Source organism: Lycorma delicatula, chromosome 3 (genome assembly GCF_047948215.1).
Source record: "Lycorma delicatula isolate Av1 chromosome 3, ASM4794821v1, whole genome shotgun sequence".
NCBI classification, from domain to species: Eukaryota; Metazoa; Arthropoda; class Insecta; order Hemiptera; family Fulgoridae; genus Lycorma; species Lycorma delicatula.
In genome coordinates, this window is record NC_134457.1 from 165,856,181 (window position 1) to 165,881,246 (window position 25,066).

Sequence of the window (25,066 nt, forward strand, 5' to 3'; positions counted from 1 at the left end):
TATTATTTGCTTCTGTTTTGGTTTCTCTTAGCCACATACCTAATGACAGTTGCACAAATTACAATGGTTATATTGATACTTATTTCATGAAAACTGACGTTTTTACTGGAATTAAAGTGCTACAATCTTATAAATACTTAATAAAAGAATTTCAAACATATTAATTTACTTCTGCCATTGTGTAGTATATTCTTATTAGCTGATCTAAGATGCCCTATGAAAAACCATTAATGCACTCAAAAAAGTGTATAGGGTATGCAAGAATTATTTGTCAAAACAATTATACAGGAATCATTGTTTCTCTGTTCCTCCTTCCATTAAAATCATGTAAAAACAGAAAATGAAATGATTTGAAATGACTTTTGAATTATACTTTGACTTATGAATGAAATGACTTTTGTAATGTTATTGAATGCTAGAATCTAATGACTACCCACCGAGTTGGTCTAGTGGTAAACGCGTCTTCCCAAATCAGCTGATTTGGAAGTCGAGAGTTTCAGCGTTCAAGTCCTTGTAAAGCCAGATATTTTTACATGGATTTGAATACTAGATCGTGGATACCGGTATTCTTTGGTGGTTGGGTTTCAATTAACCACACATCTCAGGAATGGTAAAAATGAGAATGTACAAGACTATATTTCATTTACACTCATACATATCATCCTCAGAAGTATTATCTGAACGGTAGTTACCAGAGGCTAAACAGGAAAAGAAAGAATCTAATGACTGTACTTTACTTTTCACATTACTCAAGTCAATCACCAAAATGCCTTAACCAATTTCAAAAATAACAAGCATCCTTTGTCAAGTTTATTAAGGAAATTGAGGAATGCCTGTCGCCTTCTTCACCAATTCAAATATACTCTTGCCCATCAGCATTCCGTGCATTCTATAAACGTAGACAATGTTTAATTTTACAATGATCATAATGGTTTTTCATCTTTGTAAGTAGAGAGCGATTAAAGGAGCTGGCTTATTTGCAGTACATTAGTTGCATAATGAAATATACTTGATCAGTATTTCTTGCATCAGTTTTTCACCAGCTCCTGGAGTTCAGGTTATAGTTAGGTTTTAATTAAATCATAGTTAATTATTAAACTGATAATGAAAAAAACCACATCGCATGCAAACTATAAATAATTTAGAATACTGGCACGAGTACCCAACTTCATAAAAGCAAAATAAAACAAAAAAAAAGTTGTTACCTTGCACCAACAAACTGATATAAATTACAGCATTCGACATCACCATCACTTCTCAAACAGCAGTATTCCTCATCTGAAGTGTCAATAATAGGCCGAGGACAAGTATGTATCACTTTGTCAAGAAAATTTTTACTTGTTCCAAAATTACAATCCATGGCTAAAACAAAAAATAAAATGATTTTGAATGAATAAAGTGTTGATCATTATCAACAAAATATTTACCTTCACCTACATTTAAGTTTTTTTATGGTAGCTGAATTTGTAATTAAACAAAAACTTTTTAATTTTATGCATCTGACAGGTTTGAAGATTATAATAAATAACAAAAAAGTTAAATGTATTAACAGTAGATTTATCCTGAATTTCAGACAATTAATAATAATAATAACTTCTGGTCTATAACTGAGAAGAATATTTAATAAATAAACAAACATGAAAATGAATGTGATTTTTAAAAATTAAATAAACAATTCGTAAACTGGTACTGAAAAGAAAATCAAACAAGAACAGATTATATAAGATATAATTTAAAATAGTGACAGAGCACCTGCATCTGGGTGATGTCACTATTACATTCATCTACTCATAGAAGCAGTAAATATTAATTTTACAAAAAGAATTTTGAAAATTTTAAATTAAATGCGGAATATAATTCCTCCCATAAATATTTTATATTGAAAGATAAAATGCACGTTAATCAAAATTAAATTAACTTCCTACTCAAATTTTGCTTTAAATTTTTTTTTCCTAACTTATACACTGCAATACGTTTAATTAGTAAACAATAAGAAACCCCGTCGCAGCCAAATAAGATGATGTATGACATGTAAATGAGGTGTAGTTTTGTACAGACTCAGGCCAACCATCCCAGATACTTGTAGTTAATTGAAAAATCCAACCACCAAGGTATACCAGTATCCATTCTCTAGTACTCAAATGTGTATGAAAGAAACTAATTTTTATTAGAGTTTGAATCTCAGGACCTTCAACTTCAAAAATAAGCTGTTATTTGCAAATTACTAGACCAGCATGGTAGGCATAATGAGAAAAAATGAAGGGAAAAAAATTAATTTTAGGCTCAGGGCAGCCAGCAGTCCATACCTATTTTGATATTTTTTATAAAATAATGTTTTAAAAATTAAATTTAAATTTATTTTAATGGAGTTAAAAAACCTACAATCTATAGGTGAGTAACAGGTCACAAACTTTTATTTCAATGCATTTGCTAGCACCAAGAAATTAGACACAGGTTCTGCATCAAAATCATACATTTTTGTAAATAACTATTTCAAAATGTGGTCCTCACTAAATAAAACGCAGAACTGAACTGAAAAATGAAAGAGCAGTCAGCAAATCTACATAAATAGATGATAAGTACTCCATATTGTAAAGAACGCTGGGCTGTTACTGTGATTCGATGTTCCCTAGGACATGAAAGCTTGGTTTTCAGAAAGAAACTGTATCTCTGCAGTCCAAAAATAGCCCGAAGTGCACACATAAGACTCGTCCACTCCTTTGATATACACAATGGTCAGCAATTCCGCTAGTCTAAACGGACCCTTAAAACCGATACAAAAATGTTAAAATGAAAGTAAATCTTCCTGTTCTGGTATCATCCACAAACAGATAATGCATTTTTATTAAAGTTATATGTTTGCTTGGTTTTGGTTCCCATTTTAGCTATGTTACATGCAGTTTCAAAAATACAAGTTTTAACTTCCCTTTTTTGTTCCAAATTATTTTATTCACTAAAATGTTACGTTACAGTGACAAACAACAACAAAGCCTAATCTCGTAGAGATCAAAGAAAACACTGATTATAACTATCTTTCATTATTCGTAAATCAATGTTACTCATCCAATACTAGTACTACTTCTATTATAATAATAATTTAGTATTAATGCTTATTTATCAACAAATTATCATTTCTATCATAATAAATTAAATATGACAATACTTATGTAATTTAAAAATGTAGTTAAGAAATAATTAAAGATAGCAGTTACCATTATTACCCAACCGTATCCCTATTACATAGAACCAATTAATATTTATCTCCACATACTGTGAACAATTTCAGTTCTACTAGTACTAGTTTCATTAATTTAGTACAAAATTATTAAAAAAAAAAAAAAAAAAACGTTAAAATGTATTTAAACGTTGCCTTGCCCTGTCAGAAATCAATCAGTCCTGAAAAAACCCTGAACCTCAACTACCATAAAAATCCTCTTGAAGATGCTCTTTAACCAAATCAGAAATTGTTTTTTTTCTTCTTTGAAATGTAATATCCAAATAACCTCAAGTTATGAATTTCTTATATGTTTACAATATAATATTAGAGAAGAAATCACACCTGATGTTTAATTTACCACGGAATAGTTACTACTGGGCACATAGAATATAGCCTAATTCTGTCACTGCAATAATTATTACTGTATTCACGTTACTGAGTCTTTTCTATTAATAGACAAACTATACTGGAAGCCTACGCCCATTTTTTATTTAAATTCTTGAAATTAAGGGTTTCACAAAATTAAATGTTGCAATCACCAACTAACTTGACTCATAAATTTTCTTTTTTTGATCATATTATTCTGTTATTATTTCAGTAACTATTATTACTTATTCAGAAACTGTTATAATTACTTATTTACATTCAGAGAATAACCTGGTTCAACTGTATATACTGAACCACTAATGATCCAAACAAACAAAACACCAGATAATTCAGAAATGTTACATGTTCCATTGATCTCCACAATTAGGGTATATTTAAAATACAGAAACTTATTTCAAATCATGTTTAATTAATGTATTAATAGAAATTAAACTTTACTAACAATAAAAAAGTTTTGAAGAAACCTTAAAAATTCTTAACCTTTAATTTGGTGATGAATAAATATAAAACAAAATCTAAATTTTATGATAAAAAAAATGAATGACAAATTATGAAAACAAATTACACTATTATGTGCTTAAAAACAGATCAATAGATATGGAAATTCAACAAATTATAATCTAAAATTACACAGATTTAAACTGTAATAGTTAGGTCTGCAACTCCACAGATAAAAGGGAAGTTTCCCGGCATTTGCATAAAAAACTATATTATTACTTAAAAACTCACCCACATAGTTCTCCAACTTCCATAAAAAATAAGGCCTGATGATGAGAACAGAGCTATTCTGCAAAAGGCATCAGCCTAAATTATACTTGAGAATATTATCTATGTGACAGTAATATTACAGCTATTTCAAAAGAAAATTAAACAGTTTTATCACTACAAGTTGAACAGTTACAATCCATTCAGCCAATATAACTTTCACAATACACTAATGGGTAAATAAATATGAATTAATATTCATAAATTCATAGCGAAATATGAATTCCATAATAGTGTATTTATAAAAAAAAGAGCAGCAATTGTATTATTTTCTACATATTATATCAGATGTGAATGAATTATTTGTAGGTATGCCCCAATGAACTATAAAATTTAACATTTTATTGAAAAAAAAAAGTTACTGAGAAGCAGAAATAAAAATTAATTTACACCAGAATAGGGTTAAAAATTCTGAAAGATATCTTTTGCTGGACTGCATCGTTGAATGGGTATTTTACACTTTTATTTTTCTCACGAGTGTGAAAGTGTGCACACAATTTTTTCTTAATAGAAAGAAGGAATAAATTAATTTGTAACTCTACAATATTCATTTCAGTCTTTCTTATGGTTGTGAAACATGTAAAGCACCTGATGTAAAAATAAGCACCAGTGAGAGTTGCTTCTTAGTATAATGTTTACTATACATCAGTCCCTCTGTGAATAAAGTGATGTTACTTGTACGTTGAATATCACAAGTACTTCAGTAGACCTTGTATATTCAGCTTAGTGAAGGTATAGAGAACCATTTCACTTCTAACATTTTGTAGAAATCCTGGTATGGGCATGTTGTAATTGAGTCTAGCTGTGACTACATTATTGCAGTGACTACTGATCCCAGGTTACTTGCAAATGTTAGACTTATTGAGCTTAACGAAACGTATATATGTGTCATTAGAAACAATCCTACAAAGCTATTCCAAAAATACATGACAAACAAATGATTTCACATCACCATTTAGATGAGTTTTATAAACAAACATTTATCAGTTCAGTACTTAATTACACATTATATAGATCACATCTAGTTATGAATATATTTTACTTATGGATAAAAAAAATTCTGATATCTGCCAGGAATGATAAACGTAAACCATGGGAATAAAAATGTTACAGCATAACCTGTTTCAAGAAGTTACACACTATTCTCATTAAAAATGGTGACTCACAGTAGCTTTTAAAAAAGAATGGATAACTAACATAAATAGTATTCATTTAATAATCTATCTTCTATGACTTATAAAAATTGATGTAACTCAGTTCTATGCTCCTGAAGTATTACTGACCTAAACAAGATAACAAAATACACAATCAAAGGTGACCCAGGTTGAGTTGTCCATACCTTTTCTCTATCTGTCCCTTTCAATATACAATCCTTTTTTCTTGTACAGGTACTACAGAAATTATCAGCCTTTTTTCTGACTCCAACTGTTGCACCTGCTCATACCTTCTAGCAGTAAGCAATGTATCTGCTCCCGTTTTAGGACTCAAAACAACATCAAATCTGCCTATCCGAAATTCTATTTCTACCTAAGATTTACACAAAAAGCCTCTCTAGTAGTTAACGATATGCCTAAAATATAAAGCCATGCTTTCTATTCCTACCATCGTAACTATATTATTATTTATAGTTACTATTCACCATGAGATTATTATGATGTAATATATTATATATTTATGCTGTTGTAACAGTTAACTTTAAAAAAATTATTTTATTAACCATACCAATAGCAATTAGTCAGTAATATTAATAAGTAAAAAATAAACCTAATAACAAATTCAACCTCTTATAAACAATTTACAATGACAATAAAAATAGCTCTCTTCAATAGTTACACCGTATTGGATAAACAATTCTTTTAAAGTTGCATTTATTCTGAGGTTAATGTTAAACGCTTTGTATGTCTTTATAAAAAAAAAATGTTTTCTAAATCGGTGTTCTGTTTTGCAATTCTAAGAGATCAAGCAAAAATTAGGTTGTCAACAATAATGGAAAGAAGAAAATGAGAAATATGGGCTTAATTTCAGAATAAAATCTTACATTTGATAGAAAGATAAATATTTCAAAATGTAAGAAAGAATGGACTGGACCTTCTGGCCCCATATATATATGTTTATATATATAAAACATTAATCAAAAACTTTGGAACAAATGGGTACAAATACATGAAGCCTGCTGTAATAAGAAAAGGGTTTTCAAACGAGCTGATCACAGGCTGAGATAGGAGATACTTTAAATACAAGTGAAAGTTACACTGATCAAAAAAACAAATGTCTTTCATACAAAAGTATCAGTTATGAAAGTTCACTGATGCATTAAAGTAGTAAATAGGTCAGACTTTATTGTGCTATTTAATTTATGAGGAAGGTAAGAGATTGTGATTTTTAAATCTTATTGAATTATTTAGAATTTTCTGTAAGAACAAGCTTAAAGATAAAAATCCAAAAAATACAAATGTTTTTCGGTTGCTTTCTTAACAAAATATTTTTTTTTCTAAATATGATTCTTTACTGCTTTACATAACAAAACAGTGAATAAATCACTAACATATTACATTCATTTTAAAACTATCTAATTTAAAAACCAAAGAAAATCTTTGTACACTTACTAAAATGAAAACAGAAAGTTTCCCTAAACCTTTCCAAAGAAATAAAAATTATTGAGTTCTTAATCATTTTCTTGCTTATTTTCTACGTTGTTATGTAGTATTGTTGTATTAGATCAACCTACAGACTATTTACTTTTAAATAGTAACATGTATATTCCTCCATTTATATATTTAATTTTCGTGTGACCGATTAAATTCATTATGGCCACCCTTGTCATAAATTAAATAGGAAAGTTTATTATGTAGTGAAAATTTAACAGATATAATGAAATTTCAGGAACATAAACTATACTGTTTAGATTTATTAAATTTAATTTACTAAGCATTTGGTACTGTTCGTATTAATACAATTATATAAATTAAAGTTCCACTAGCCAACAATTTAAAAAAAAAATCGTTTTTTTAAATTATTGGTAAGTGGAACTTTAATTTATACAACATTAACTATAACCTGTATAATGGATATAGAGAAAATAAGAGGGGGAAATAAGAACTAAACAATAATTTATAATTATTAATTTTGAAAATGAATATATTATTCTGCATAAAAAAATTAACACTTCTTATATACAAATGTATTATAATTATTATGAGAAATAAATAATATAAAATTATATTCAAAATTAGGAAGTAACTTCCAGTTAAAACAAAAAAAAATTACAACTAAAGTAACAGAAGTACATTCAATTCAGATTATGCATGTATAAAATTTATATTTATGAATAGAAACATTTATATAAATTTAATCTTTACAATTACTATAAGTAAATATTCTTGAGTATACAGTGATCTTAAAGTTTTTTTTTTTTCAGTTGCAATTTTATTCACTTCACTTTTGTGCAAGAGTTTATTAAACGCATACGTTTAATATTCAAGTGATCATATCGGTACACAGATAAATGGAATTTAATGATTTAAAATGAACGAAGCAGAAACAATTCGTCAGCTTTCAAGAATTTGTCACATTATGTTAAATAAATGCTAAACAATGCAGAACATATATCCAGCTGAAACAGAAATTTGGAGGTAAAAAAAAACATCGTTACAGTAACAAAACAGATTTATACCGCTGGGATTTTGGTTTATATTCCCATGTATCCTAACCGATCTAAACCATGAATTTTACAATTTAATTTAGCAAAAATGCATCACAAAGAAAAAGCTCTTTAAATCTTCTACGTTAACAACCAATGATAAAGGAAGGAAACTAACATATCCCGTAACCGGAAATGAATAATACTCAACAAAAGGGAAAGTTTTCTTGTCTTGTAGAAACCAGTTACTTTTTAATCAGTTTTAAGAGCAGGCGTTAAATAAAACTGATACCCAATTCATAAACGAAGACAAATAAAACTAAAAATTAGGAAATACGATCTTATAAGCTACAGTATTTTCATTAGAAAACATAATATATTAATTCTAACTGCAAGAAAACATTCAAAAAATTCAAACAGAAAAATAAGGTTTTTTAAGACGAACGAGAGCCTGATTTTGTATTATGTATTTTTCACCGTCGAATGATCACGGATAACTGAAATTTTACCCATTCGCTAGGGTGTACATTGGAATCAAACAGTAACCCGAATAAAAATAAAATCATGACTTACCAAGAGCCCCATTTAAATAACAAGATATGGTAACAAATACAGCAACAAAAAACTTCATTTTGATAGTTTTCTTCAAACTAATGAAAAAAATAATTTATATGCAAATGAAGAATAGAATTCAACTGAACACAACTTCCCACGCTAGACCACAAACAACTACCACAACACACAACCACTCCCTTCGCTAATGTCGTCTCCTACCACCTTTATATAAAACGTATCTATCGATTCCTTTGTATCTGTCGATATGTGCAGATATATCGATAGATTGTATACTTCAATTGATACTGGATGAACAACTTTTATATTATACATTTTTTCCTGTACAGCAGAACAAACTTCATTTATATTTTATAAAAAATAAAAAACCTCATTTTATATATATAAACCAGTTATCAATGAAAATTTTCCTGAACTAATACTATTATTTTTATTTCTACTATTCTCTCAATTATCAATTGATTTATAACCAAGTTATTATCTGTAACTTCTACTTAACTCAAATTATTATATATTACATGTTTGTGTAATATATTTGAGTATTATTGTTTGATTTAATACAATTGCGATTATAATACAATTAATTGAATAATGTCAACAATGGCATTATTATATATTAAGGTTACATAACTGTAACTTAGTCTTTCAGAATTTACTTTTATGTTTTAAAGTTCCTTAGATCACGAGACCTTTATTTGAAGATAGATCAAATCAGAACTTACATATTATGTTAATCATAATTTATAATCTTATATGACATTGGTTCCTTTCCAGGACTGTTACAATTAAAAATTGACTCATTTTTCTAATTTTAAATATTAAAATTTGTTTAAAAAACCTTCAGGTGACGCAAATGAGTTTGTTACGGTTTTAATAAATCTCTGTTGGGGCCCTACAAACGGTAAGTTAATACCTGTTTATCTCGTGTTTTGGCGGTTTTATGGAATTGTATCCAATTATTAAAAAGTTAGTTTTTCTACCTTTTTAGATTCTTACACGTGATTTACAAAATTGATGCTCAAATATTTTAGTAAACCTTACATTGTTTTGAACCAACTTGATAGCTTGCATCGTTATTGCGTAATTATTATTACAAAATTTTTATTTTAGTGGTCATTTTGAGGTGAACCCGGCGGTAGATTCTAGTACTTTGTAAGCCCTTAACTATACTTAATCCGAATCTGAAATCAAAATGACAATTCAAGACAAAAAGTGTTCAAACACATATATGTTGATTCAATAATGAACTATTCGTTCATTGAATATATTGGGGGTCAGGATATATATATATATATATATATATATATATATATATCCTGACTCCGGTAGGGGAAGACATCCTCCGCCACCCATTCTGTTAATAGCCCTTTTGGATTTACCGGAGGTTACCTTCGAAACCACGGCTTTTGACATATTCCAGTCCGCTTCAACCAAAATGACACCGATGCGAATGCCACAAGTGACATTCCCATGGTGTACTATTTAATGAACTCAAAACAAAACACATCTTACAGAGACTTAATAAGACTGAAAGGATTTAACTAAACAAAGGAAGTTACCCATAGAAGGTAAAAGTGAGTTCAACATACAGCACGAAACATAAAAATATTACACGGAACAATAACAGCGAAACAGAAAAGGACAAAAACAAAATTTATGAAACAAAACATCAACAAAAATAGAATACAAGAGAAATTCAAACAGGGTTCTAGATACCCACAGCAATCCTTTCCTTTGTCAAGTACACTATAAAATTCTTCACTATTGCCCATTTGACCTGGCTCCTCCACTCTACACGGAGATCCAATGCCGACCAAATAAGATCAAGCCGACAGATGGTCTCCATGCGCATTAACTTGTACTTTGAGCACTCATAAAGAACATTGTAGGTGTCATCCAATTGTCCACACTGAGGACACATCCCAGAATCTACGAGAGGTGGATCAAAAAGTAAGTTACACCCTTGCCGTTTTCTTGAACTGAAAGGAATTTATTAACGTGTTGTGGTGGCAGCACTGGTTGTATTGTTGTCTTTAAGCCTCCCCAGCAACAATTCTGTACGACATTCAATAGGTGTGTAGTATCGTTGTCAATGTGGTATGTCCTCTAGAGGTTACGTCCAGCATAGAAGTGCGTTCAGTAGTCCGTTTTTTGTGAGCAAAAAATTACAATTGTGAAATTCATCGCCAAATTGCTGACGTATACGGTCAGAATGCAATATCGTGCCTGATGATCACAAAATGGTAGCAAACGTTCAGAAACGGAAGAACAAATGTGAGTGACGAACTGCGTGCTGGGCGTCCCTCAACTGCAAACATGACGTGTAACGCGGAATGCGTGAATGACTTGATCTTAAGTAACCGGCTCATTAAAATTAGAGAGATTGCAAATGAACTTAACATCAGTTATGGTAGTGTGGTTGCGATTATTCACGATCAGCTTGATTACCGTAGAATGTGTGCACGATGGATGCCGCATCCGTTGACCGACAATCGTAAACATCAACGTCTTGCGTCTGCTCTTTTTTCTTCAACGTTATTCCAGGACTGGTCCAAAGTTTTTGAAACAAATCATTACAGGGGATGAGAGCTGGTGGCTTTATTACACTCCTGAGACTAAACGAGCATCACATGAATGGAGACATAAAAAGTTTTCGCAGCCAAAAATAGTGAAAACATCTCCACATGTTTGATAGGCTATGCTGATAGTCTGAGGGAAAAGCCACTGACAATTCTGAGGGAGTTGTTTACAGTGAATTTCCCGAGGAGCAACAATCAATGCCGAATCTTACTGTGAGACTTTAAAAAAATTGCGTAAAGGCATTAAAGAACGAAGACGCAAAAGATTGAGCAATGGGGTCGTTTTTTTCTCGACAACGCTACTTCTCATTCAGCCTCATGTGGCAAAGGAGTTACTGCAAAAATTCAAGTGATAAGTGTGGTCTCATCTGCTCTACAGCCCTGATCTAGCACCCTGCAACTACCACCTGTTTGGTCCCAACGGGACCTGGGAAGGAAGCGTTTCGTTAATGATGAACTTAAATAAGCGGTCTTTAAATGGTTGAAGGAAATTGGACAAAATTTTTATGAAAGTGGAATTGAAAAACTTGTCACAAGGTATGAAAAGTGTTTAGAAAAACTTGGTGATTATGTCAAAAAATACATAAAAATATGTAATTTTTTTTCAATAAAAAAAAGTTTTGAACCTGAACATTTTTTATATACTGGCCTGCCATCAAAACACGGACTTGCCGAACAGTCTTTAAGGAGCATCATCGTGACTTTTCCGGGCTAAACATCATTTTGTGTTGATGACTCCAGAGCTCAAGCATCCTGCAAGCCTGAGTGGCTTGGAGTTCAACCTCCTTCCGCTAGCTTCCTTCGGCCAGCAGGAGCCCATCTTCAGCATAAGCCACAATGCAACACCCACTGGGAAACCTCAGCTGCAGGAGAGAATCGAACTCCACCATCCATAATAAAGGACCCAACACGCTGTCCTGGGGACATCCCTTGGAGAGGTCTTGCCAACCTCAAGGTAGATGATTCTAAATTGCACAGTAATCTACTTACTTTAAAATATAAAATATACTTTTTTAGGTTTTGAATAAAATAGCTTACCAATAAACAAATAAAAATTTCTAGTTAACTTTGTAGAGAATTTAATTTTGAGAAAATTGATGTAATAACGTCTATTACAATTAAACACAAATTTGAGAAGTTTAACTTAAATAAAAACAAAGCACACAAAGTGGATTGTGAAGGTGATATATTTTAAACAGAACAAGTTACATATAAATGCTAAAAGTTATAAAATTAAATTTGAAAGTCATCTTCATATCATATTAAAAAATTTTATTTTTTCATAGGTTGGCAATAACAGCTGATCAACAATTAAATTTAATGTCTAACATTTAAATATTCATTTGAGGATGTGGGATATCCCACAAAAGTAGTTTATATTAATAGAATTTAAAACATAATTTGACAGTACAAAAGAATAATATGATTCTTAGAAAGATTAATTTCATATATATGTATTGGTGTCCCATGAAGAAACAGAAAAACTTTCATGACATGTTCTACTGATGAAAATACTGAAAAAGGTTCACATAAACACAGGTCTGGAAATGCTTTGTTTTTGAGTTACAATCAGCAAAAGATTTTGCTCATATTTCAGCTCTTCTAATAAAAAGAAGCCCTACTGTAATTTCTGGGACTCAAATTAAGGAATAAAGTTGGTGGTTTCTTATGTAATTTGAGCTGGGAAATAGGATAAAAAGGTCCATTTTTATGATATCCACATAAAACACAAAATTCAGTGTTGAAAAACAAGTTTTTTTAGGTTTGTGGTACAATATCTTTGCTAATAAATAAATCCAGAAAATTTAGTAAAAAAACTTGTATAGAACTTAATTCTTAGAAAATAAATGTAAATACATATTTACAGACATATGTACACAGCAATCATTTAGAATTTAGAAATTGAAATATTTAGTTAGAAAGTGGTGAATACACTGCCCCATTCATCAAGTATCAAAGAATGATAATCATTCACACCATCAGTCAGTATAGATTTATGAAAGATGTTTTATTAACACTAAATAACATAAGATTCGACGGTACCAATCCAGAATTTTTATTAAACTACGGAAAATACGCAAAACTTTGGCTGGCCAGATTCTTCACTGACATAATGCAGACCGGTAGCATACCCAGAGAGTTCAAGCAATTGAAGGTAGTAGCCATTTTAAAACCAGGGAAACCAGCAAACTTACCTAAGAGCTACAGGCCTGTAGCATTGCTATCAGTGACATATAAATTGCTAGAAAGGCTTATCTACAACAGAATCTATCAGAGAATATTTGATGTTATACCAACTGAACAAACAGGCTTTAAGGCAAAATGAAGTTGCACCAACCAAGTTCTCTTGCTCACAATGTACATTGAAGCGGGGTTCCAAAGAAATCTTAAAACCTCTGCTGCATTCATTGATTTATCAGCCGTTTACGACACTGTCTGGAGAGAAGGCAAGATTTGTAAGGTCTTCCATGTAATCCCATGCAAACTAACAGCTTGCCTCCTTAATATCATGTTGAACGATAGAATGTTCCAATGTTCCATGTTTATCATGGGATCTGATATAAGCTCACCAAGGAAACTCAAGAACAGCCTGCCACAAGGGTCAGTTCTTGCACCTCTCCTTTCCAGCCTCCATGTTGCAGATATGCCAGAGACAAGATCTAAAAAGCATGGCTATGGTGATGACTGGGTGCTAACAATAAAATGTAGATCATTTGAAGAGTCGGAGGAGGTCCTGATGGCTGACCTGGAGAAACTGGGAAGGTACTTCCGAAGATGGCACTTCCAATCAAATGCTAGTAAAACAGAGGTGTCATGCTTCCATTTAAGTAACAAGTTCGTTAATAGGGTGCTTAAAATCCTATTTGAGAATACATGGCTCTTTTACAATAAGACACCAAAATACCTAGGCGTGACACCTGATAGAACGCTTTCATTTAAGGAGCACCTAATGAAAACTGCAGAGAAATTGAAAGTGAGAAACAACATTATACATAAGCTCTGTGGAACAACGTGGAGAGCTTCCATTTTGTGCACATCAGTTCTGAACCTCATCTTCTCAGCTGCAGATTATTGTGCGCCCGTGTGGCTTAACAGCCCTTATGTTCATAGAATTGATGCTCAACTTAATAACACTATGAGAATGATTGCCGGGGTTATCAGGTCTACTTCTGTGGAATGGGTCCCAGTATTGAGCCATATACCACCCCCAAACCTGCACCGACCTGCACCGTATGAACGGTCTTATAAGAGAGTACAAGAAGGTTATGGACAATCGAAACCTACCAATACATGAGGACATTGAGGATGCCAATCATGGTTGCCTTTGATCTAGAAAGCCACCTATCAAAACAGCAATTGCTGCCACAGAGGAAGGATTTAGCCTAACTGACGCCTGGCGTCAAGAATGGACCACAAAGCAGAATAACCAAATCCCATGTATTACTCAAAAGCCACCAGGTTTTGACTTGCCACATAAGACATGGTCAACACTGAACAGAATACGAACTCAGCATGGTAGGTACACCTGTTTCCTGTCTAAATGGGGTAAAACACCAATGCCCCTTTGCGAATGTGGTGAAAATCAAACTATTAAACACATCACAGAAGTTTGCCCTAGGACAGGTTATGAAGGGACTCCTGAAGATTTCCTGATGGCAACTCCAGAATCAGTAGCTTATATTAATTTGTTAAATGTTTGTTTGTAATTTTTGACTGTAATTGGTGTTGTGTTTTGATGCCATATGCTAAATAAATAAATAAACATAAAGAAACCTCCTAACTATTATGATAACACAGACTTGTGATTCAACAAAGTAAGAGGTGCATCTGACATGGTAAAAATTTTATTTCTTTCCAGTGACAAATGCAGTGGTGGCTCGCATATAGGGACTGTGGAACTGCAGCCACTTCCTTTTTTCACTTGATTTTATCTCAATAACATTTAATATAATGAGTCCTTTTTTCTTTAATCCTTTCTCTATACTTGTACAAAATATAATTCTTAAGCTTAATGTTAGTAACTATCCTCCAGTTTATGAAAAAGATACAAAAATCTTTGTTTAGAACTATGTGCTTCACAGTTCCAGTGGCATGGCATTTGGCTGTTATGCGTGTGCGCACATAGGAAGCTGCACATGAAACTGCGAGGAGAGAGAGAGAGAGAAAGAGAGCACTGCTGCTCCCGTAATGCCAGTCCTGGCGTGCTGATTGAAGGTAGTTTTTTTTTTACTCTGTGTGTGGTATGCTTAAAAACCGGGTACCATATTCTTGAATGTGATAAAGTGTAGAATTAGATTATTATCCTGCTTGAAGCTATTCTATTTGATTAATTTTTTTTTTCAGTTCTTTTTTTTTACAGAAATTTTAACTATGGCCTTGCAACCCCAAGATAAGTTCTGTGACTGTAAGTGAACTTCAACAGCTTAAGTTTTCACAGCTGTCTCTCCATGAGAAAGTTACAGTTAAAAAAAGAGGTCGTTCAACATCTGATGGCTCTTTTATCTCAGCCAGGCATAAATAAAAACAAGAAATATATTCATAGCTTTAATTCTGAATGGTACCAATGGAAAAGTTGTCTTTGCGACTATGAAGTTAAAAATGCAATATTTTGCTTCCTGTGTTTGCTGTTTGGAGGTGATGTAACGTGGACAAAAGATGGTTTTAGAAATATAAACAAAATGAAAGAAAAAACTGAAAAGCATGAGAAGTCAAAGAAGCACGCTGATAATGTAGTTTCACTGTCATTTTTAGGAACCATAAGTATTAAGGAGAAACTTGGTGAGACATACAGACTTTCAATCAATGAGCATAATATAAAGGTTAAAAAGAATCATGAAATTTTGTCCAAAATAATAGATTGCATTTTCTTTTGTGGAAACTTTGAAACTCCCTTACATGGACATGATGAAAAAGACGGTTCAGTAAATCCAGGGGTATTTAGAGAATTAGTAAATTTTATATCTAAATTAGATTCAGATTTGAAGAATCACTTAGAAATCAGCGAAGTCTTCAAAGATGTTTCCAAGATAATTCAGAATGAGATATACTTGGCTGCCTGCTACAAATATACCATGAGGAGATAAGGATGGAAATTAAAAAAGCTTCCTTTGTAGCTGTCATGGCTGATGATACAGTAGATGTTTCGGAATACACTCAAATGATCCTTGTTCTATAGTACATATTGAATGGAGAAGTATTTGAGTGTTTTTAGGGATTCTTTATTCCAGAAAATCAAGCTGCGGATGACATATCAATATGTATTTTAGAACAATTGGACATAATCCTTCAAAAAATGGACAAAGACTGATAGCTCAGACATTTGATGGTGCAAATGTCATGAAAGTTAAAAAAACAGGGGTTCAAGCAAAAATAAAAGCAGTTTATAGTAATGCACATTTCATTCACTGTTATGCATATCAACTTAATTTAATAATGAGAAATGCAGCAAGTATTACATGAAATGCAACAATATTTTTCTCTAACATTCTGGCTATTCCAACATTCTTCTCAAGATCACCGTAAACGTGTGTCCATTCTCAAGAAGCCTATGGACATCAGCATTCCACATCTATTCTCTACAAGGTAGAATTCAACATACGAACCATAAACAGAGTTCATGAAAATTTGCAAACTTTAAAAAACTGCCTTAATGAAATTCAGTCAACATCAAATGCAGATCAAACCATTGCAGAAGCAACAGGAATTTTAAACTGCCTGAATGATGATAATTTCAAGTTTTGGTTTCAGCTTTTTCATCAGATTATGCCTCATGTTGAAATAATCTACACCCAAATGTAATCTTGAGAAATCAGTGTGTTTAAAGTTGATGAATACATAACAAATTTCAAAACTGCTATTTAAGAATTAAGAAATTGGAAGTGCCGTGAGAATCCTTCAAAGGCATTCATGGTAGAAGCTGAGGAAGTGTGTGACTATATATATGTTGATATAATGGACAGATATCCTCCCACTAAACACTTAGTAGCTGCTAAATTGTTCAACAAGAAATGCATCACTAGTTTTAAAAATGAACATCCTATAGAAGAGATAGTACTGACTACTGCAGCATATCCCATGATTGACAAAGAAAAACTTGAAACTGAACTAAAAGTATTCTGTAGTGGGTCTGATATTCATGAATATTGCAAATTAATTGAAGTGCTGAAATTTATCTTGGAAAATAATCTAGATGATGTTCTTAGTGAAATTACAAAACTGACTAAAATCATCTTGATAGTTCCCGTGACTACATCAGAGGCAGAATGCTGCTTTTCAAGAAAAGAATAAATACTTTTCTAAGAAGTATTATGAATTCGGAAAGACTAAATGCACTTGCAGTGCTTTCAATGGAGAAAAATTTCCTCAGTTGTCATCCAGAGATCAAGGAGAAAATTATTGATGTTTTTGCGCAAATTAAAACAAGAAGAATGGATTTCATTTTCAAACGAATAGATCAAGTTTGAACTGTAACAATTTAGGTTAAAACATATTTGAGTTTGTTCTTTTAGGATTTTATCAAGTTTATGAATAAATTTTCTTTTTATACATGTTTGTTTCCTTTTACACAATTTTTAAACAAAGGCTAAAAATTTTCTGGAGCAGCACCGTCACTAATTTTAGCTACAAGCTGCCACTGGACAAATGTTTAAGTGTCATTGAGATTTACATTTGTCAGAAATGAGAAACGTAAATCAAAGCATACGTTTCATAGAAGTTTAATTTTGCAATACTTGTGGATATACAATATTTTTTGTTTTTCACTGTCTGCGTAGATATAAAGGCTATCTGGTTTGCCGACTCGGGAACACGTAACATACAGTTGCCCATGTGAGAAGCAATCCGCACCTAAATCTAAACCACACAATTCTAAAGATTGACCTTGAGATTTATTGATTGTAATTGCAAATGCCGATCGAATTGGGAATTGCAATCTTTTAAATTAAAATGGTGTATCGGTCGGGATTATGGGTATTCGAGGAATGAGGACATCTTCACCTTTGAAAGGCCCCGTTAAAATCGTTGCTTCCACTACGTTATTCATAAATTTCTTAACTGCAAGTCGCGTGCCGTTGCAGAGTTTTGGCTGATTAATATTCCGCAACAGGATAATTGTCATTTTTTGATCGAACCGTTGCTAGAATCAATCTAATGAGGAATGCTTTCCCAGTTCCTCCTGACGCATCCAAGAAGAAGGTCCCCCCAACTCCGTCATTTATCATTTGCATTATGCGATCATAAAAACCTTTCTGTTCACGCGTTAATTTGGGAATGTTTGATTGGACACATGACTAAAGATCACCAATGTTGTAACTCTGTTCACGGCGTAAATCCACATCAAATGAAACAATCTCAGCTCGAGTGGGTGCTGGCACTCCCAATTGACCAAGAACTTTATTTGCAATAGCTAAGCACTTGTCTTCAATATTTATCAATGCTTCGTTGTAAATGCCTTCTGTAAATTCCATGGTCATATTGGTATTTTCTAGGCGTACTCTATGCAAAATATCCTCAGCCATATGCGATCAATATCTTTCCCATAACTTTGTGGGAGATGAAGGGAAACAAGTGGTCAATATAATTGCGAATAATGCGCGAATTTGGTTTGGATGTGCAGTGTTGCACGCGTCATTAATACATATACCCCATTGTTGGTCGTTTTCTAATAAATTCAGAGCTTGGTGAAAGGCGCAGCTCAATCACAACACGATCACACAAAAGTACCTCGATTAAAGTGAATATTTAATTCAGATTGTATAATAATCTGAATCAGATGCAAGTGGATACGTTTTTTTTTTGTTAATAAACAATGTAATTGGGAACAGGTATTGTTTCACATGTGACTGCGGTTGTCATTAGCTAGTGTGGCGAGTGTTCCCCTCGCTTCCGGCAGATGGCGCGGTCACTGGTACACAGCTGACCGTTAAAAAAACGGTTTTCTCGCGGTCGCGGGTATGTGACTGATGCGAAACAATATGTGAATTACGGGTATGTGAATAGATAAAAACAATCTTTGATGCGGGTTATATATCGTGCTAAAATTTGAGCTCAATCGGTGCAGAACATTTTGAGTTTTTGAAGCGTACACAAACGAACTTAACATTTTTATATATAAAGATTTGTGGGCTGCGAAAAAAAGCTCTTAAGTCGTGCGAAAAAACACATCATTTTAAATGCTTACAAAAGCAAAGTAATGCTTACAAATTACAGAATAATCAAACAGCATTGATTTCAGATGTTAATAAACTGCTAACGTAAGTAGAAGTTGTGCTGCTTCAATGTACAACGTGATTCTCGAGTATGAATCTATTAATGAATTACGGTCTCCAAAGAAAACAAAACCCCGCAGGTCAGTTGAGAAAAAGGTGAGATTTTGATAAAAACGCGATTCGTAAAAAAATTACACAAATTTGAATTATTTAGAAATAGTTAACGGTGTATTATGTCCTTTGGAAGAGAATTCGGTTATTGTCTTCGACAACGCTTCTTATCATTAAACGAAAAGTTTCCAGCTGTGTTATAGAAAAACAATGATATCAAAATGTGGCTTAGTTCAAAAGGAATAATCTTTGAAGAGGTTTAAGTTAATGTTCAATCATTGCAAAGGGTTTCGCGTATTAAAAGTAATTATAGTCCGTATAAAATTGGTTTGACACACAACGCCATATTGGTAAGTCGTGTTTTTATTCGGCTCCTAACGAATATGTTTGCTGGCCTCCGTGGCGCGAGTGGTAACGTCTCGGACTTTAATCCGGTGGTTCCGAGTTGGAATTCCGGTCAGGCATGGCATTTTCATATGCTATAAATCATTCATATCATCATCTGAAGCAATTCATAACGGTGGTTTCGGAGGTTAGAAAAAACAAAAAAAAAAACGAATACTTAGTTGTGTGGTTTCAGTGTTACTATTTGTGAATTTTGTTCTTTGCTTTTACATAACAAAGAACGCTAAATGACCAAAAAACGATTGTTTGGTTATATATATGTAAAAAAATAACCTAACAAAGGATTTTTTGGTCATTATGTAGGGATATTATTTTCTGTGTATTTGGTTATTTCGACTTTTTTTGTTTGCATAGTCTTAAGTCTATCTGGGCTATAAGAAAGTTGGGTGTTTTAATTTATTTACTGTAAGTCATCCTTCTTGGTGGCTTTTCTTTTTGTTTTGGTATTTTTTTAAATAAAATACAGATGTTTTAGCTGTTAAATATAATTCAAAGAAATTTGTTACTTTATCAGTTGTGATTTTGTTTACATTGACAACGGCCATACGGGCTCTTTGTGATTGGTCGTTGTGTTTGACAGCGGCCATCTTGCATTGATCTGATTGGTTTTCCTTTATTTACATTTCCATCTGATTTGTTAGCCTCTTATTTATTAAAAAACTGTACAAATTAAAAATAGATAGATCGATTTATTAAAAATAGATGAAAACAATCTTTAATGCGGGTTATATATAGTGCTAAAATTTGAGATCAATCTGTGCAGAACATTTTCAGTTTTTGAAGCCGTACACAAACGAACTTAACATTTTTATATATATAGATAAATATAATATATTTTGATATTATAAATAATTTGATGATACTGTAAAAAGCCACTGCATTTTACAGCATCAAATTCTGATAAGCAAATTTACCTCGATTTGTGTCAATGTTAAACAGTGAATGAAATGTACATAATTAGGACTGAACTAAAATACGCTAGAAAATAATAGTTGTGAAATTAATATGGTATGTAACTCTTTAATAAAGATGAACAAATTTTTATTGTTAATCATAAGTTAAGTTCTTGGAGGGCAGTTTTTACACCTATTACAGTGCTTCTATTATATTATGTGCTTGTGGAAGAGAGATTTGTCTACTTCTTGATTATGTAATAGGTGGCTAAAATGTAATATATATTGGGACATAACAGGAAAATAAGATTTGCACAAGTGCCAAGTGCTAGCAATTTGTTCAAATTCCAACAAATTTGTTAGAAATTCCATCTTGTAATTTCATTCCCCTTCTACTACATTTCAAAACTTACTGACCTATACACTCTGATTTGCTATCAGTTGCCATCATTATGGAGTCAAGTATGCCTACTATATCAATGCTTCTAAAACAACGTGCAATGATTGAGTTTTTAACAGCAGAAAAAGTGAATGCTAGTGACATTCATCGTTATCCAAAAGTCATTTATGCTGATGAAACTGTAGATTGAAGAACTATGAGTAAATGCGTATTAAAATTTTGTGCATTAGAAGCTCGTAAAGCAATTATTGAGGATGACCTCAGAATGGTTGACCAGTTTCTGTGGATAAACTGATTCAAAATGACTATTATGATATAAAATAATGCATTGCCATCCAGACAGGCATATCGAAAGACCAAGTAGGACAGATTATTGCACAATTCAACTATCGTAAAATCTGTTCATGGTGGGTAACATGGAAACTCACAGAAAAGAACAAACCTCAACAACAGGAATGTTGTGAAAAGCTCTTGAAACATTATTGTAATGTGTTAGATGACTTCCTTTTCAATATTGTAATGGGAGATGAATCTTGGGTGCATCATGAAGACTTAGATGAAAAATAGCAGAGCTTGGATTACTGGCAGTACAGTTCACCACAGTAAAAAAATTCAAAATATAATTCTCTGCAAAAAGAATTCTCTTGCCAATGATCTGGGATTCCAAACATATCTACGTGACTGACTATCTGGAAGCTTTGCTGACTGATTCTACTTGATACATACAGACAGTAAAACATGTTAGGAGACATGTGTGTCATGTTTTACAGTCCATGGAGCTGATAATTCTGCAACACAATAATGGTCGACCACATACATCACATATAACTGCCAAGACCCTTGTGAAATTGAAATTTGAACTTATTCCACACTCTTCATACATAACAGATTTGGTGGCCTGCAATTTTTACTTTTTTCTGTAATTAAAGAGGAATTTGATGTTAAGGGTATTCATTTATCTTCAGTTGATAAACTGAAGGATGCAGTGAGGTTATGGATCAAGGAAAGAGCGTCAGTATTCTTCACTGACCAAATGAGAAACTAGTTCACCAATGGGAGAAATTTGTAGCTGTAAATGGTGACTACATAGAAAAATAAATGTAAGTTTTTGTGAAAAATAAAATGTATATTTATACCATTCTTATTTCATTTGACTATTTCTTTTCATTCATGAGTTACTAGCGACTGTGCATTATATTTCAGTCACTCCTTGTAAGTAAGCAATTTTATCTGTTGATGGGGATCTCTTGGTACATGCTAGGGCTTAAGAATAGATGTTAGATAATTACAATACAGCCTTCATAGCTACAACAAAACAAAACAAACCATGATAAACAGAAAATAATCACCGAACTAACACAATGGCTTTGGACTATTTAAACTGAATTATTCTGATTGCACAATGTTCTTCAATGGTCAAATAGGATGCAACAAGTAAAAATACAATGAACAATAGAAGCCTCCACAGTATCACAGAGTGATACCAACTATCCTGTGTTTGCCAATTATATCAGAGAACAAATCATCAACCCACCAGTACTGACACAACAACCTTAATAATCTAATAATATACCAGGTGCTTTAGAAAGGACTTCCCAATTTTGAAAACTTATAAAGGTTTATTTAGATATCTTAGAGATTTGGTTGAGGTCTCATTTTATAACAAAACACATCAAATTTTGATTCATGTATTTCATTAATACCGAATTCAGTCTCCAGTGCTGTCACCAGTGTTGTTAAAAATTAATATATTTACTGGTGAAGAATGTGCTTATTGTGTGTTTTGGTTTCATGGTTTGCAGTCAACAACTGCAGTTCAACATAATTTTCATAGAGAATACAGTAGGGAGCCTTCTAGTAGGCATACAGTTTACTCTAGGCACCAAACCTTTGTTGAGGCAGGTTGTTCTGTTAAACATACAAAATCACCAAGATACCCATGTGTCTCTGAAGCTGCTGTGGAACAACTCAGAGAAAACTTTGCATTTACTCTGAAGAAATCAACTCAGCATGCATTATATGAGGTGTGAGAAAACATTTTGATAGTAAAATATTATGAACATTTTATTATAAAATTTAGTTCGGTTTGTAGTTTATTACAAAAGCTTATATATTTTTAAATAGCAAAATTCTGTAACTTTTGATATGTTATGTTCTGTTATCTTAATATTTAATTCTTCATTACCCTACTTTCTGTAACATTTCATTGTTTTATGTTTCATGTTTTATTTATTATCAACTTTTTCTCATAGCAATAAATCCATTTTTTATATAGACCAAAACAACATTGTCATTAGAAAATCTACTCTTTTATTTTTTCCTTTATATTGATTCTCAAAGTTTTCAAATCCTTGTATTGTTTCTTTTGTAGACAAATTAAAAACTAATAGGGTCAGATTACATCCTTGTCTACCATTTTTTCATGTTCTACCCATGTCATTGCTGCCTGATTCTTGAATAAATTCTATGTAAATGTATTATCCTTTGTGGGAGGTTTTTCTATGTAGATTTGTAGCTGACACAATGTATACATTGAACTTTAGTGTCTATTTCCAATTTTATCTCTCTATTTTTTGTTATAATCCTCTTCCTTTGATCCTTTTAACCACTTAAATTAATTTTCTTTACTTCATCAGTAACTGTCAATGAAGAAGCAGGTGGATTTATTTCTTTACAATTTATTTTCATATAACATAAGTAGTAACAGTAGATGTAACATAGGTAGAATTAATAATTCTATTAATTCTATTTCACTTACAATTCTTCCCTGGTGATCTTTGGAGATTTCTTGAAGAAATTAATTAATTTCGTAAAAATACCGTAAAGTGAAGCTTTAATACTATTCATTCTTTATTTTTTTGTTGCATTGCTAAGTTTTGTTTGTAAATTTGTTTAAATTTGCATGACTTTGTTATATGTAATAAAAATCATAGTATATTTCAAGCTGCAGATAATTTTTTTTTAAAATAGCTTAATTATACATTTTTACATATTGAGCCTACGTTGTTCTGTCAGAACATTTCTGTTCACTGGGAATAAAGAAGTAAATTTCCTACTTGGATTTGCAGATCTTGATAACAAGTAATGAACTAGTGCTGTAATTTCAAGTATTTTTTAATCATTTCTCTAAGTTAATGTAAGCCAAAGAAAACTTATGCTAGCTATTGTGATTTTTGTGTCATTATGATTAAACACTTATTTGACAATGCTAAATAGCAGAATGAGTAAATGGAGAAGTACGTCCACAGTTAGATGATTTGTACTATGGAAATTAAACTATTATTCACTGCTCAAATTAACTTATTAAACCAGTGTCAGAACAAAACAAATTAATTTCTTGAAGATGGTACTGCTGATAAGTTAAATAAATAATATTAACAATTAATGAAATCCACCTTACCAGCACATTGATATCAATGGAAGATCTTTTGGCTTACTTGAAAGCCATTATCGGGAGATAATATTATTGCATTTAAGTTAAAAATTTAAAAGATCACAGTTAAAGTGTAAAACAGCCATGAATGTCTGGTCCTTTCCTTTGTAGATGGCTTTCAAGTAATCTGAAAGATCATGAGTTCATATCAATGTGCTGGTAAGGTGAATTTCATTAATTGTTAATATTATTTATAAAACAAATTATCAGATAAAAATTAAGGTAATGTTTTAAAGATTGAGTAAAATAACTGGGTAGCCAAACTAATGAAAAACTAATTTTTAATGAAGTCATTAATTAATTCTTCCCAATATTTACATTCCTAAAGATTACATTATAGTACCATTATATTTGTAGTTGCTGGAGGGATTTTTTAAAAAAATAATATTTTTTGTATTTTGTTTGATTGTTCTGTTCCATTCAATATTTTTATTCTGTTTGGTAATGTTATTATTA

The 25,066-nt window shown here is 31.9% G+C and overlaps 1 protein-coding gene across 1 annotated transcript in view; it reads right to left on the reverse strand.

Annotated features, from left to right (window-relative positions):
• The window catches only part of LOC142322170 (uncharacterized), a 74,988-nt gene extending 66,215 nt beyond the window's left edge, over positions 1-8,773 (reverse strand). The window contains exons 1-2 of the mRNA XM_075360938.1: positions 8,583-8,773; positions 1,206-1,362 (exon numbers count right to left, since the gene is read on the reverse strand). Coding sequence (XP_075217053.1) covers positions 1,206-1,362; positions 8,583-8,640 — 215 coding nt within the window. The 5' untranslated portion in view covers positions 8,641-8,773. The remainder of the gene's footprint in view (positions 1-1,205; positions 1,363-8,582) is intronic.
• Positions 8,774-25,066: the final 16,293 nt, after the last annotated feature.